Source organism: Colossoma macropomum, unplaced genomic scaffold, assembly GCF_904425465.1.
Source record: "Colossoma macropomum unplaced genomic scaffold, Colossoma_macropomum, whole genome shotgun sequence".
NCBI classification, from domain to species: Eukaryota; Metazoa; Chordata; class Actinopteri; order Characiformes; family Serrasalmidae; genus Colossoma; species Colossoma macropomum.
Genome location: NW_023494809.1, coordinates 21,372,762 through 21,387,920, shown reverse-complemented (window position 1 = coordinate 21,387,920; position 15,159 = coordinate 21,372,762). Strand labels below are relative to the sequence as shown.

At 37.7% G+C, this 15,159-nt stretch overlaps 1 protein-coding gene across 1 annotated transcript in view; it reads left to right on the top strand.

Annotated features, from left to right (window-relative positions):
- Positions 1 to 15,159, top strand: part of LOC118798656 (receptor-type tyrosine-protein kinase FLT3-like) — a 28,124-nt gene that overhangs the window by 3,044 nt on the left and 9,921 nt on the right. Inside the window, exons 4-18 of the mRNA XM_036558116.1 lie at positions 1,242 to 1,369; positions 2,214 to 2,337; positions 4,080 to 4,219; positions 5,130 to 5,257; positions 5,352 to 5,490; positions 6,957 to 7,134; positions 7,221 to 7,318; positions 7,510 to 7,615; positions 9,920 to 10,107; positions 10,220 to 10,326; positions 10,443 to 10,575; positions 10,676 to 10,780; positions 12,438 to 12,548; positions 12,691 to 12,847; positions 13,025 to 13,122. Coding sequence (XP_036414009.1) covers positions 1,242 to 1,369; positions 2,214 to 2,337; positions 4,080 to 4,219; positions 5,130 to 5,257; positions 5,352 to 5,490; positions 6,957 to 7,134; positions 7,221 to 7,318; positions 7,510 to 7,615; positions 9,920 to 10,107; positions 10,220 to 10,326; positions 10,443 to 10,575; positions 10,676 to 10,780; positions 12,438 to 12,548; positions 12,691 to 12,847; positions 13,025 to 13,122 — 1,940 coding nt within the window. The remainder of the gene's footprint in view (positions 1 to 1,241; positions 1,370 to 2,213; positions 2,338 to 4,079; positions 4,220 to 5,129; positions 5,258 to 5,351; positions 5,491 to 6,956; positions 7,135 to 7,220; positions 7,319 to 7,509; positions 7,616 to 9,919; positions 10,108 to 10,219; positions 10,327 to 10,442; positions 10,576 to 10,675; positions 10,781 to 12,437; positions 12,549 to 12,690; positions 12,848 to 13,024; positions 13,123 to 15,159) is intronic.

Sequence of the window (15,159 nt, the reverse complement as noted above, 5' to 3'; positions counted from 1 at the left end):
ATTTATCGTCACCCAGCAATATTAACCGTAATTTCTTTGTTACTACTGAGGTAGATTGAAACTAAAGGTAGGTTATTTTTACATTTGTGTATTTGTAGCACAGTAGTGTGAATGTCAGACAAAACGACAGAGGCTAAGTGAGTCATCTTAAATTAGACTGTTAGTGTCAGGCTTAGACTGTGTCAGATCTTGTATAGTTAAGTAAAACCAGAGAAGTTATAAAACAGCTACAGTTCATTTTAGTTAACACTCAGACTTGGGCAGAATACTCTGAAAAGGAGTGATGGCTGAATTCTGAACACTGTCCCAAATGTACTCAATAACACATTACACTACAATACATAAAAATATAATATATTCTGAATACCTATAGAATGCATATTGATGACACATGTTAAAACCCTGCTGTTGTATTTTTATTTAATTTACTCTTTTCCTCACTGTTTGAGAAAAATAAAATACAAGAAAAATATAGGATATATTACTAATTAGATTTTATAATATTTATTTCTTTTTCCTTTTTTATGCATTTTATGTGTATCTTTTTCCACACATTTTAAAAACTTGCTTACATTTACAGGCTCTGCTGAACAGATCACAGGCCATTCCAATTTCCAACTAAAGCAGAACTCTGTATAGTCACTAAGACCACATGAACTGGATAATTCAAGCTAGGCCCAAACACTCATCTGTTACATTAATAATAAGGTGGTGCGTACATTAACCGTAGTAAATTGTGAATGACGCAAGTGGGCCTCCTCTCCACAGGAGTTACTAAAATGAAGTCAGGCCTTGTCAAATTTCAGCATTATTAATTAATGCAGTTGATTTAGTTTATATACTTTTTTTAAAACCTAACAACAGTCATGGCCAGCCTAAATTTTGTTCATCTACCAAAGTGCTTTTTCCCCTCCAAATCCAGCAAAAATCCCCCCCAGTTTGGCAGGAACTCCCATCTGTCCATCTGTGAAATATAAGAAAATACAGAACTCTAACCAGCAACGAAAGGTGGAGCATTAAGGGTGTGGGCTCAGCACAGCTCAAAAAAAAACAAGAACAAGAAGAAGAGGAATGAATCATATATATAGTTTTTTTTATATCGTCCTGTCCCCTGCACATTTTGACTCAAGGTGACGCCCATAGATAATACTGACTGAAGTTTGTGAGTGGAATTTGCTTATTTATGTAGGTAATATTGTTGTATGATCATGGTATCAGCTAAGTTTTTGTGCTTTCCACAGAGAAACAGCCAATATGCTACCAGTCCAGCGCTTTACAAGAGACATGGGTGGAGATTACACTGTAGTCTGTGGCACTGGCAACTCAAACTATTCTGTAAACATCTCAGTCCATGTAACTGCTCTAAAAAGTGAGTCATATGCTTGTCCTTCTGAATTACACCTCAGATAAGACCAGTGATAAACTACTAATCCTTATAGAAAGATAAAACTAGCCTGGGCTTCTGACTGATATGTTCAAGTATTACAATAATTTAAAAACGTCAACATTACATAAATTATAATTCTCTTTCACATGACATGTAATTTCATTTTTGTAGCTTTGCCTTTATTTAACATTCCTCTTTATGTATTTACTCCAATCTATAATGTATATAATAAAGATAGCACTTAATTATAGGCTATACAAACAGAACATCACCAGCTAATTAACTATACATGTACACACTTTGTCCCCTCAGTCTGACAAAGAATGCTGGAGAAATATGCAAATGAAACAAAGAAAATCCAGTACATGAAATCTGCTCTCCTGTAGACAGTAAAACGGACAAGCTTGTGCAGAAGAAGGGTGCCAACATAACAATTTGGCATTATTTTATTTTCCAACTAAAAGAAAGTGGAGAACCACTGAATGTTAAGTGTTACATAAAGAACATAGTTATTATTATACATTGTTAGGTAATATTAGAAGCTATGCCAGTGGGTAATTATATCATTATATATTACCATTAGGAAAACTGAGAGCTATAGGGTAAGCCTTACATGTGGTACAACATAACTGAATTTCACAATGATATAATTTATTGTGATGATCCTGCAAACAGTAATCGTTTGTCTAAATAAACATTATGTACATGGTTTTTTTTCATCATATGTATTTTACCCTGAATAGTTATTTACTGTATGTGCTAAAATGCTTGAAAAAATATTTATTATTTTTTTGTCATTGCATCATCACATTCTCCTCATTTCTAGAGCCACCATCTATTCCACAGCTAACAGTGACTGAAGGAGAAGACCATACTGTTAGTTTCAGATGTGTTTCTGAGGGAAACCCTATACCAAAAATTACATGGTATGCAAACAAACAAACCAGCAGGTAAGCATAGAACACTGTTTTGATTATTATTTCATTTTTCCACTTAGAGTTGGAAGGTTTAGATTTTTATTGCTGACAGCACTAAAAATGGACTCATGCCTTTCACACATTGTTGTTGTTTTGTTCTCTTTAATGGTGGAACTATATATTGAAATCTTTCCTATGAGTTAAAGTGGTGAAAATGACAAAAGATATTTTGCTGGCTAATGTTCAATACTATTAAGTATCAAAAGACAGATTAGAAAACTTATTACAAAAGACGTGATTTGTCTCTAATGGCCTCCACTAGCTTGGTTGAGTTTACAGAGGAGCCTTGTTCGCCAACTGATAACTGATAAGCTGTGGCAGAACTGAAAGACTGAAGATTATTTACTGTACAAATATTTGTGATTAACAATTTGTGTTTTTTTGTTCAATGCATGCATGCCTTATTAAGTACTAAAATGGTCAAACAGGCTTAGTCAGCCTAGACAGCTGCTTCCTTACTGTTATGATACTAAGTAGCTCCTAAGTGACCAGAGGTATAGCTCGAGCTTAAATAAACAAACATCACTCACCTCTAAACATGTAACACCACCAGTTAGAAGTTTTTAGAAGAAATAGTTAGAAGAAATTTTTGTTGTTTTCCTAAGACCCACAATAATAAAAATAATAAATGCACTTAGCGTAAATAGTTGAGATCAGCTCAAATAACAGAGCTCATTAACATATATCAGTCTTAAGCGCACAGTAACCAGCCTGTGTATTTCTTAGGGATAAAGAAAGTTTGGAAAACAGCTGTGTACAAAGGAATTATGACTTTTTTGGTATGTAAAACCTCATGTATGTTACACTACAATGGATCTCAGAGAGACGAAATAAAACCTTCTACTGTAGATTTTGAATAATAATAACAATAATAATAATAATAATAATAATAATAATAACTAGAAAGGGAATGTTATGAACAAACTTTAAGTTGGCTTGAAAATCCAGCCAATAATGTTAAAACCTTAAAATAGTGGAAGACTGTTGATGGTTGTTAAAATTTCCCTAAAATGTTGCTACCTGGATGCTGCAGTATCCAAGGTGGATGGTAATGCATTGCTAGGTGCTAGCGTAAATGAAGTTGCACCTTAAAATTCTGTGCCACCTTAAATTCAGTGCTACCATAAAATGCGAGTTCCACCTTGAATTCTGTGCCACCTTAAGTGTAGTTCCACCTTAAATTCTGTGTCACCTTAATTGAAGTTACACGTTAAATTCTGTGCCACCTTAATTTTAGTGTTATGTAAAATGGAGCTCCACCTTAAATTCTGTGCCACCTTAAATTTACTGCTATGATAGTTGCAGTTCCACCTAAAATTCAGTGCCACCTTAAATGTAGTTCTACGTTAAATTCTATGCCACCTTAAATTTAGTGAGCTTTTCTAGGACGACTAACCCTGTTCCTCTTACCCACATTTCTCATCTTACTTAGGCTGTTTGTCTATTCAGTCACTGCTTTTCAAATGTTAGTATAGTTAAAATGCAAAATTTCACTACAGCTATGGGGTTGTCAGTTTGATAAAGGCCAGAATATATAAATTCTGAGGTGAAATGAGAACCATCCCATGAGTTTTTTTTTGCAAATAATAATAATAATATTAATTTGTATTGCTCCAGTCAATACTATAAAATGTTGCTGTAATGCTTTCCTACAACTACATTTAATTAGTTATATATACTAACGCTGTTCTACTGTAACATTTGCGTCTGTAAAGACGAGATCTAAAAGAAGAGACAAATCTGGAAAAGGAGATGGCTGTGAGCACGCTTGATGGTTTTACCTACCAGACCTCAAACACAAACTGCTGTGCCACAAACTCAGAGGGAAAAGAATGCGCCCTGATTTATCATTACGGTAAGACGATTATTCCTATTCATAATCTGATGCCTCATAAGGCTTATTATTAATTTGGCTTGACAAAGACAACTTTCTGTTCTTTGTTTTATTATTCTATACTTTCATTTGGTGCTGTTTTTTGAGCTGAACAGTGAAACCGCAGGATTGTAGAGCCTATGGAGGAATAGTGCGCTGGTGCTTTTGCAATCAATCACACAGCATAAAGCGTTCATTCCAATGCAATTTTTCCCCCCATAGGAAATGAACTGCGGAATGTTGAGATTAAAATCTCATTGCCACAAATCACGTCACAAAGGATATCTCTCACAAAACTAGGCATTTAAATAAGCAACCACTAGGAATATCGTAGCAGAGGCCAATGGGCCAGCAACAGCTTAGCAACCACCTGAGATACCACATCCATGGCCTCGCAAAACTTTATAAACCCCTTAGATACAACAGCAACAGCCTAGCAAAATCTTAGCAACAGCTTGGGATTCCATAGCAACAGACTAGCAACACCTTAGCAACCACCTGGGATAACATAGCACAGCCTCTGTCAAACTTAGCTCACGCTCGCTCACAAACTTTCCCCTCTTGTTCTTATTTATAATATGAGTCACCATACACTCACTGTAACAAATGTGAATTGAAAATGTACTGAGTGGGCTCTATTTAAACTCTAGCCTTATTTGATTATTAATCTTAAGACTTTACTCAGTAACTTGTACAACTTTCTCAGTATCTACTTTGAAGCAAATATCCAAATTATGCACTTTTGAGAGTGTGTAATTGAAGTGGTGACCAACAGATGTTTGTCTTGCCCGAGCAATAAGTAATGCAATCCAAGAGATGTCACAAAATTGGGTACTCTCTGGTTCAATAAACACATTACAGATGATTTATGACTTTTGTTCTTTTGCTTTAGAGCTTGGAAAGCCCAGGCAGGAGACTGAAGCTCCACAGATTTTACTGAATCCTGGACAGTCGCTCGCACTCCGATGTAGAGCTAATAATAAGAAACCACCTATGAAGTGGTTCTTCAACAACACAGAGGTACTGTAAAGAGTGGATATGTAAATATTAATATGGTTATGAGTTTCTGATATTGCTGTATAATTTTCTTTTTTTCTTTCTGCCCCACCTTTAGCTCAGTGGAGTAAGAATGTACTATTATGATTCAGTGTTGGAGTATTTCTCCATTGAATCAGTTAGTGGGAATAACAGTGGAGAGTATGTTTGCAAAAGTAAGGACGGGCAATCAAAGGCTACACAGGTGCAGGTGCATGGTAAGTACAAACAGATTAGTTTCTACAAGCAGTGCTGCCAGATTGCTTCTATAGTTTTCAGCCGAAAATGTTGAAAATCCAAAATGTATGAAAAAAACAGTGTAAGGTCAGATTAATCATATATGAAACAATACAGCATTTAACCAACATGATGTTAATACTAAGCTTCTGGGTGCATTAACTGCTTATGTCTTTTCTTTCAAAAATGTATTTATCACTGCTACGGAGAATGAAAGGAAAGGAACTATAAATAATTTTAGTAAAATAATTCAATGATTTGACTTGTATTTGTATCTTAATAGTTTACATATTGTGTATCTAAACTTGCTGAGCTTGCACGAACATTAACATTTTATTAACGTGTTGTATATGAGACCTGTGATCCCAGGTAATCAGAAAGGCAAATAATACTGCGAGTATAACTGTCCCTCATACATTTTTAAAAACTTGCATACCTTCATAGACTCTGCTGAACAAATAATGGGCCATTCCAATTTCCAACTGTAGTAGAACTCTGCACTGTCAGTGGGGCCACATGAACTGGATTATATATTTTAGGCCCGAACGCACATCCATTACGTTATTTATAAACTGCTGGCCAAATCCAACCAAAATCTGCCCAAATTGGTGGGAACCCGCCTAATCTGGTAACACTGCTTGCAAGCATGCTGTCTTTAAAAAAAATAGATAAATAAACTTGCATCATAATGTGCTGACCTATGATGACTGAACTGTGTTATGTGTTGACATGTGCATCATATAAATGCAAAACAGAGAGCTGCATGCAAGTGGAACTATTCAAATGAAAACCTGGTGCAGCATGATAGCTGCACACACCGCGGCACAATTTAGCTATAACTAACTGAACTATTTGTGGATTCATTCATGACGTAGCGCTAGATACAGCGAGTCAGAATCAAGAAAATTATCAAACAGACCCACTGAGAACGCAGATGTAACTGCTCTCCTTTGCCAACACTTCACTTGCAAATATTTCACTCATGTTCAGCAGAAATGCCAATCCTATCATCAATGTAATTTTACTTGAGTCAAATGAACACCAAAGATTATTTCAACACTTTATGCATTTTTAGTACTATAACTGCTAATAATAATGATTAATAGTAGTAGTAGTAGTAGTAGAAGTATAATTAGAAATAGTAGTAGTAGCTTTGTGGTGACAAAAGAATTGCTAGTAAACATCAACTAAGATGCACTTATGTTACTGTATGAACTGTATGTTACATAGTTAAGATTTATACTTGGAACAAATATATGGAACACTTTTGTCACATGATGTAATTTACAACATTAGTTCAAAAACTGTATGTAGTTAAAATCATAGTTAAACATAACACAAATATTTTTTTTGGGTTACTGGGCTACTGGCCCCTAGTTAATTTGTGTAAGAAGCCTCTGATTTAAGCCAGTGTAAACTCCTGATGATGTTGGTGGTTTTCTGACAGAGGAGGACTTCATTGAGATACTGGAGCTGAATGAGAATGTCAGAATTTGGGAGAAAGAGAAAGCGACCTTCTGCCTCCAAGTCCAGGTGCTCGCTTACCCAAAACCACAGTGTGCCTGGATTCAACCAAATGGAACCAAAGTGCAGTCTGACAAAACTCATGACCTCTGGAATAATCAGTAAGTTGACAAGCAGTCTTTCCAAACTGGGTCTGTAAGTGTGCTGTATTGCTGTATTCCTCTGATGGTTTTGTCCTTCCTTTTAGCACTTTTAAACTGTGCAATCCAGAGCCAGGCCTGTATCAGATACAACTGAGAGCTGGTAGGAAGTTAGTCACAAAGAATCTGTCTCTCTGTGTGACAGGTGAGTTCTTATAAATAGATTAATATCACATAGATAAACTGAAGACATTATGTACTACAAATTGTAGAGGCATAACTGTACTAAGAAAGAATTAGCATACAAATACAATCACTGATGGTGTCAATATACTATGAGAAGTTTCAAACTTTGACAAGAACAGAATCTTAATAATTCTCTGTGTCATTTTGTAGATACTCCTAAGTTTACTTTACTCCAAGACCTAGACAAAGTCACCTGCATGACCAACAGCTCACTTCCTCGGGCCCTATTCTGGAGGATGTGTCCATCAGATGCTAAGTGAGTTGCAAGTTTAGTGATGCTAAGTAGTTTCAAGTTTAGTGTGGACTTAAGGAACTGTTTAATCAAACGTGTTGGTAAATTAGGTAAACAAAAGGGCCCACATTACATTGCATTATTTTCTTGTATTATGTACCAAAAATATATATAACTCATTTTTCCATGAGCCTTTCTTTACTCTACCTGGCTTTAAACGACGTGCATTAGTCAGCTATGTTAATTACCTTGGATCAAGTAGCTTTGCATTGGAGGAGAGTGGGTTTTGTTCCATGTCAGAAAAGCGCTTCTGTACAGCTGTAAGTAAAACATGTTTCATAGTTTTGATCCCTGCTCCTCATATGTCTCTTTGAACAACTGTTTCTGTAGCACAATGACAGCAGGAATCTCATCCGGGGCTAAACTGAGGCACTCAGGTTTCGATTTTTACAGACTGTTGGAGTTGGTGACTCACACTGTACATTTGAATAGACTATTGAGTACAGACAAAACCTATGATTTTCATCAAGTACAGACAAAACCTATGATTTTCATCAAGTACAGACAAAACCTATGATTTTCATCAAGTACAGACAAAGCCTATGATTTTCATCGAGTACAGACAAAGCCTTTGATTTTCATTGAGTACAGACAAAGCCTATGAATGAAAATTATGGAATTCCACTCCATAATACAGACAGCTCTGCCCAAGGACAATTATCAATAAAGCTGTTTCATTCAAAACCACGCTGCACACCCAACTACTGAACAAGCATGTTGAGAAACTGGGCTACAGCAGTCTTGCTAACTTATACTGCATTGTGCACTGAAATTGAAAGAAGGCGGTGATGTACATGGGTAGGACAACATGGTGTCTCTACAGTCCCAATATTATTCAGTCAAACATAGTAAAGTCAGCATGTACAAACTCCAGGTTCCGCAAATGTTGACTTTTTAACCTGGGTTTTGCTAGCCTCCTATCAGTACAGGGTGTCCACTTTAGGGAAGTGACTGTATTTGTGTGTTTAAAAACGGGTTTAAAATTGCACAGTGTAGTCCTGGTGGGAATCCACCAAGGCGGAATGAACACATATCAGATGTTGAAAGTGGGACATTTTACCATTTCATGAAAAATATTAACTCATTTAGAACTTGGGGGCAGCAACGCATCTCAAAAAAAGTTGAGACAGGGCCACGTCTACCATTGTGTAGAGTCGCTAAACGTCTGGGAAGTGAGGAGACCAATTGCTGGAGTTTTGGGAGAGGAATATCACCCCATTCTTGTCTGATGTAGGATTCTAGCTGCTCAACAGTCCTGAGTCTTCTTTGCTGGATTTTTCGTTTCACGCGCCAAAAGTTTTCTGTTGGTAAAAGGTCTGGACTGCAGGCATCCAGTTCAGCACCCGGACTCTTCTTCTGCAAAGCCATGCTGTTGTGATGGATGCAGTATGTGGTTTAACATTGTCCTTTGTCCCAAAGGCCTTTCCTGAAAGAGGCGTTGTCTGGATGGGAGCATATGTTGTTCTAAACCCTCTATATACTGTTCAGCATTAATAGTGCCTTTCCAGATGTGTAAGCTGCCCACGCCATAGGCACTAATGCATCCCCAAACCATCAGACATGCAGGCTTTTGAAATGTGCGCTGATAACAAGCTGCATGGTCCCTCTCCTCTTGAGTCTGCAGAACACGACGTCCGTCGTTTCCAAAAAGAATTTCAAATTTTGATTCATCTGACCACAGAATAGTTTTCTTTTTTTTAAATGAGGTTTTGGCCCAGAGAAGATGGTGGTGTTTTTGTATCGTGTTGACATATGGCTTCTTCTTTGCATAATACAGCTTTAACTTGCATTTGCGGATTGCACGGCGAACTGTGTTCTAAATGAGTTAATATTTTTCATGAAATGGTAAAATGTCTCACTTTCAACATCTGTGTTCTATGTTTTATTGTGAATAAAATATGGGTCTATGAGATTTGCAAATCACTGCATTCTGTTTTTATTTACTTATTTTTTACATTTTACACAGCGTCCCGACTTTTTTGGAATACATACATGGGTTGTATATATGTATACACACACACAGATTTTACAGAGGAAATAATTTGTGGTAATTTGTTACCAGCATAGTGGCGTCTGTGGAGTTTGCACAGGTTTCTGCCTAATTGTTCATTTATATCAGAAAACCCTATAAAAAAAAGTCATACAAAAGACGTACAAGTTGTATAAAATTGTTGTCATAAGAACATTTCCATAAGGTGCACTGTACAGTCATTTTTCTTCAATGTGAGGATGTAAAGTCAATGTCTCTATCACTTTTTGGTCTCAAAGCTGTACAGACTCTGCAATGTGGAAAGAGACAAGTGTGAATCAACAGGAGTTCCCAGATTCAGGCCGGTTCTGCCAGAAGAAGATTGTCTTCTCTGAAGCTTGCACTGAAGTAAACAACCACATTGTCCAGTGCTGCCTCACTAACATGGACGGCTCATACTGCAGTGAGCATATTAAAGTGAAAAACCGTACGTTTATGTTCCACATGTACACACACTTGTATGATGAGGTTCTAATTCATTTGTATTTGATCATGACCAGTCAACGGAGAGTTTATACAATGACAATGCTCTGTTGTAGCCTCCTCGGACCCCTCGGACTCCATGATACTGATAGTGATGTGTGGCATGCTTGTCTTTGCCCTCCTGCTGGTCAGCCTCACCCTGGTCCATTTCATCCGCAAGAAAGTACAGTCTCTCTCTCTCTCACACAGAAATATTCTCCGTCACACTATGAAGAATTCTTACAGTTACCCTTATGTCTAACCCTCTGAAACATTCTTTTTCCTATATAATCCCAATAGAAGACTGGATATGAAACCCAGCTCCAGATGATTCAGATGGTGGGGCCGTCTGATAATGATTACATCTACATTGACTTCAGAGATTTCAAGTATGACCAGAAATGGGAGTTTCCTCGTGAGAACCTGGAATTGGGTAAAGGATCTATATAATAAAATTTTAGCTTAATGGACGAGCACTGCTGATGTGCTGTGCCGAAGGGCTGCATTAAGACCATATTGTTTGTTTTCCTTAGGGAAAGTGCTGGGATCTGGAGCTTTTGGGATGGTAGTGCAGGCTACAGCTTATGGAATCAGCAAGCCAGGAGTGTCTATGCAGGTTGCAGTGAAAATGCTAAAAGGTAGGTCTTATGGCTACTTAATCTATATTGACACATATTGATTAGTCTATCATTACTCAAATATCTCAGCTAGAGTTGCCAATTAGATTCACACTCTACCAAATGTCTGCCAGTGATGCAGGCATGTTAGGAAGTGTGTAACAACATATTACGCTCTAAAAGACTCAAAACGTACTTGTAATTTCAGTAGAAATACATTGAATTTGGTCTAAATGTCCACCACTGTAACTGAAGAATAATTTAAGCTTACTTAATCTGCAGTAAAAGGGCCTGAAATTTTGGCCCGAACACAAATGTTGCCCGAGAACGTTTTATCCAACTTTATCCAACTTCTTCAACGCTCTTCATCGCATCAAGTTCCGAGTTTGACTCCAACCTGAGCCAGAAAAAAATTGGTCTGAACCCGACCCGCACCACATTATCAAGTTTCAAGCCCAAACCCAACCCAAGCCTGACAAAATTTGGCCTGAACCTGACCCCACCTGAACCACATTATCAAGTTTTGAGTCTGAAACAGACCCAAGGCCGACAAAGTTCTCCCCAAAACTGACCCAAACCAGCTCAGCATCTCCCAAAGTGCAGAATAAAACCTGATAGGATGGCGCCTGTTAAATTACAGTGTAGCATTAATAGTATCCGTCATTAGATCATGGATAAATAAATGAACTTTTAGTGAACAGGTGAAAGCTAACACCTTGATCAAAATTGCACAGAATAAGAACAGCACATTTTGGAAAGTTTATCCACACTAAAAAATGTTTGGATATGGAATCTATCCAATACTGGATATACTTGCCATATTGCACTGTGTGGTTCTTAAAGAGCAAAGTGTTAGCCTTCACCTGTTTGATCAATTTCTTTACATAGAACGTTACATGTCATTGCTGTCTGAACAAAATCTTTTTTGTAGCTCCAAAAAAAGTACATTTACACAAGAAGTAAAAACGTTCCTAATGTTCAATGTAAGTTAACGTAACAAGATTTTATTCTAAGTAATTCTGAGCCATTTTTACCTGTCTATTTATCAATTTGGCCTAAGAGATTGGCTGGCATTTTCAAGTTATGAAAAAAAGAAACAAAAATGACAAAAATGGAGATAAAAGATTTTCTCCCGACAACGATGATATAATAAACATACTACATAAAAATATATATTTTTGTCCAAACAAGGTAAATATAAACATTTTGGCTGAACTGTGGTTTCCTGAATGAATTCACCATTTCACTTTTCCGGTGCATTCATTTTTTCAAAAACATGGACCTTGTGGACCTCGTCGCTTAATTCTGACAGCAAAAACAAGTGGTTGATTACATCAGGCCAGATTTAAAAAAGTTTTAAGGTAACCAAAAGGGAGGAAGAACACAGTAAGGAGAAAAACTAAAGCGAGGTAAATGCAGGGTAAAATCTGCTAAAAGTGAGAGATGAGCTGTGAGAGCCCAAACGAAATTTAAACCCAACCTGAGCCTTATATGTGCTGTTAGGTCCCATCAGGTTCAACCTGCAGATTTTCATTGTCTAAAAAACAGGCTCTTAACGAGAGGTTTCTCTCAGATCTCTCTTGGAAAAAAAGCTATATACAAGTTGTGTAAGTAAAAATGACTTTTCAGTCAGTGCAGTTGAGTAAACATTTGCTGCTCACTGTGTGTTTTTCTGTAGACAAGCACCAGACAGTGGAGCAGGAAGCCTTGATGTCTGAATTGAAGATGCTGACTCATCTTGGACACCATGCCAACATTGTGAACCTGCTGGGGGCTTGCACTGGTGCAGGTATGCAAACCACTCACAAACAACGGCTTTTGTCACATCAGTGTTGTAAGAGGCTTCTGAACTGTAGAAAAACAACAGTTCATGGAAATCAAGGGACGTCAACAGATGTAGCAGTGATTACAAAAGGTTGTTTCATCCACAGGTCCCATTTACTTGATCTTTCAATACTGCTGTCATGGAGACCTCCTGAACTACCTGAAGAACAAGAGAGAGAGCTTCTACAAGTCCTTAGCCGATGCCTTCAACAAGGACAGATTCAGCGGCCTCTACCAGAACTACCAGAGGAAGAGAAACTCCAGGTTAACATTAGAGGAGCGATGGCCTTTCCATTAACCTTTTGACTAAAGAAAGCATAAAGAACAGTGAGATGCTGCACTGTTCGTTTGAGGAAATGTAACTAAATTTGGACAAATGTAGGTGGGAGTTATTGTAGATAACGTTAAAGATCATTCTCTCTCCTTGTTCTGCCTACATAGTGAGTTTACTCAGTCCGATGACATTTCGTACATGCACATGTCCCCAGTGACAAAGGAACGAGAGGCACTTCTTTCCACCTCTACGGATGTTACTGACGGTAATAACTACCACTTGACACAACAGCAAACAGTCTATTGCAAAAATCTAATTTGCACAGCTGCATACTCCAAATGTTGTCAACAAATTTTGCTTTAGTTTTGCGCTGCAATACATTGAGTGCGTTTACATACACTCAATAATCCAATAACTGCAGAAAATCAGATATTGTCAATAATCCGATCAACACGTTTACATGATAATGGGAAACTCCGGGTCTACATGAGTCAGGCAATAATCGGATTTCTGCTTTGCAACCAACCAAAAGACTCACAGAAGAAGACGTGACATAAGACTGGGGTGTTTATATGCTCACTGTACTCAACAATCTGATGAAAAAACTCCGTTTATATGCTCACTACAAGTAATCCGATCCAAAATGACGTGCATGTGTGGAGTACCACTTAGCGTAAACGTTACCATGACAACGAGCATCACATGAGGCCAGTCAGAGTGAGACGAGCAGCAGTAAGCAGTGCTTGTGTTTTTAATTACTTTAAAATGATGTCAGACTCAGGAAAACACACTTCACATGTACTTATTAAAGAAGGCAGAGAGGAAGACGTCGTGTTCTGAGACACATAAGCTGGACACCCGTCTCACCGTCGTCTTTTAAAGCTCAAAGCATAAACTTTATTATAAACTTTTGCTATGACATGACGCACATGCGCAGAACGTGCTTACACATTCCAATTGGAAATGTATTCAGATACAGGCATTTACATGGCTATTATTCTTCTATTTAACAGATTATTTACAGGATATTACATTATTTACCCACCTCGTTCAATCGGATAAAAATTGCATTCCGAATGGCCTCAATTGGACTAGACTATTCCGATTGAAGCGTATACAGGGACGTATTCTATTCTGATTGAGCTATTATTTGGATTATTGAAGGATTATTAGGCTGCATGTAAATGTGGCTAATGTTTTGCTGCCATCTCGCGACATCCACCGTCTGTTCTTGCGCATGCGCAGACTGAGAAATCCAACAGAAATCGGAGTAAGAGTTTACATGCACTGAGAAATCTGATTACTGAGCTAAAATCCAGCTCTCTTTATTGGATTTCTTAATCGGATTTCTAGATCGGAGTATGATGTTTACATGACCATTTGAATAATCGGATAACTGCAGAAATCCGATTATGATCGGATTATTGAGTGCATGTATACGTGCTCACCGACGGCACAGCAAAAAACAGTAGTAGGAGCAATTGCAAAACAAAGAAGCCAAATTCAGGGACCAAACAGGCCTTGGCTGACATGCTTTAGCCCATTTTTTGAGATAACAGGATGTCATACAACGTCAGAACCACATAAGCGAGTCTACTGGACATTACAGTTTGACACTGCTTGAGGCAATTCTGTGATGATTCAGACATGCAGTTTGCATAATGCTAAGAGGTTGCTATTATGCTTGAAACATTAAGCCAGGAGAGCAAACCACGAACCTCAGAACCAAAGCATGTGCAAAACAGGGTTTTTTACATAACATCACTTAACACTTTAATGACTGAGTAGCACCTACTCTGGCTTTCTCACCCAACTTACAGTCTCTCTTGAGGCTCTCCAACCTCACTTCCTCTCATTAGTCCGTGGCTTAGAGAGAGTCTTTTCACCATTGTTTGTGCTCCTCTCTGCAAGCATGTCTCTGGTGATAGAGCATCAGCCAAGTTTCTCAGCTGCCACACCTTCTTTCATATTGTCAGCGCATTGTATGGTCTCATATTGTATTGTTATATTATGACTAGCATGGTAGCTTGTGGCTCATATGTTAGCTTGGGACTAACATATTAGCTTGTGGCTAGAGGATTAGATTGAGACACTATAAAGCACAGCTTTTGTTTCAAATACTGCACTTTTTATGCCGAATGATTAAATAATTTTAACGTAAGGTACATTTTTAGCCACTCCTTATTTTTATTCTTTCAAAAAGTCTCTTGAATCAAGACACTACCATATCTTATTGTATCAACTTGTGAATATTGGGATCCGTTACTCCCCTATTGACTACATTAGTTTCACAGCTTTGCGG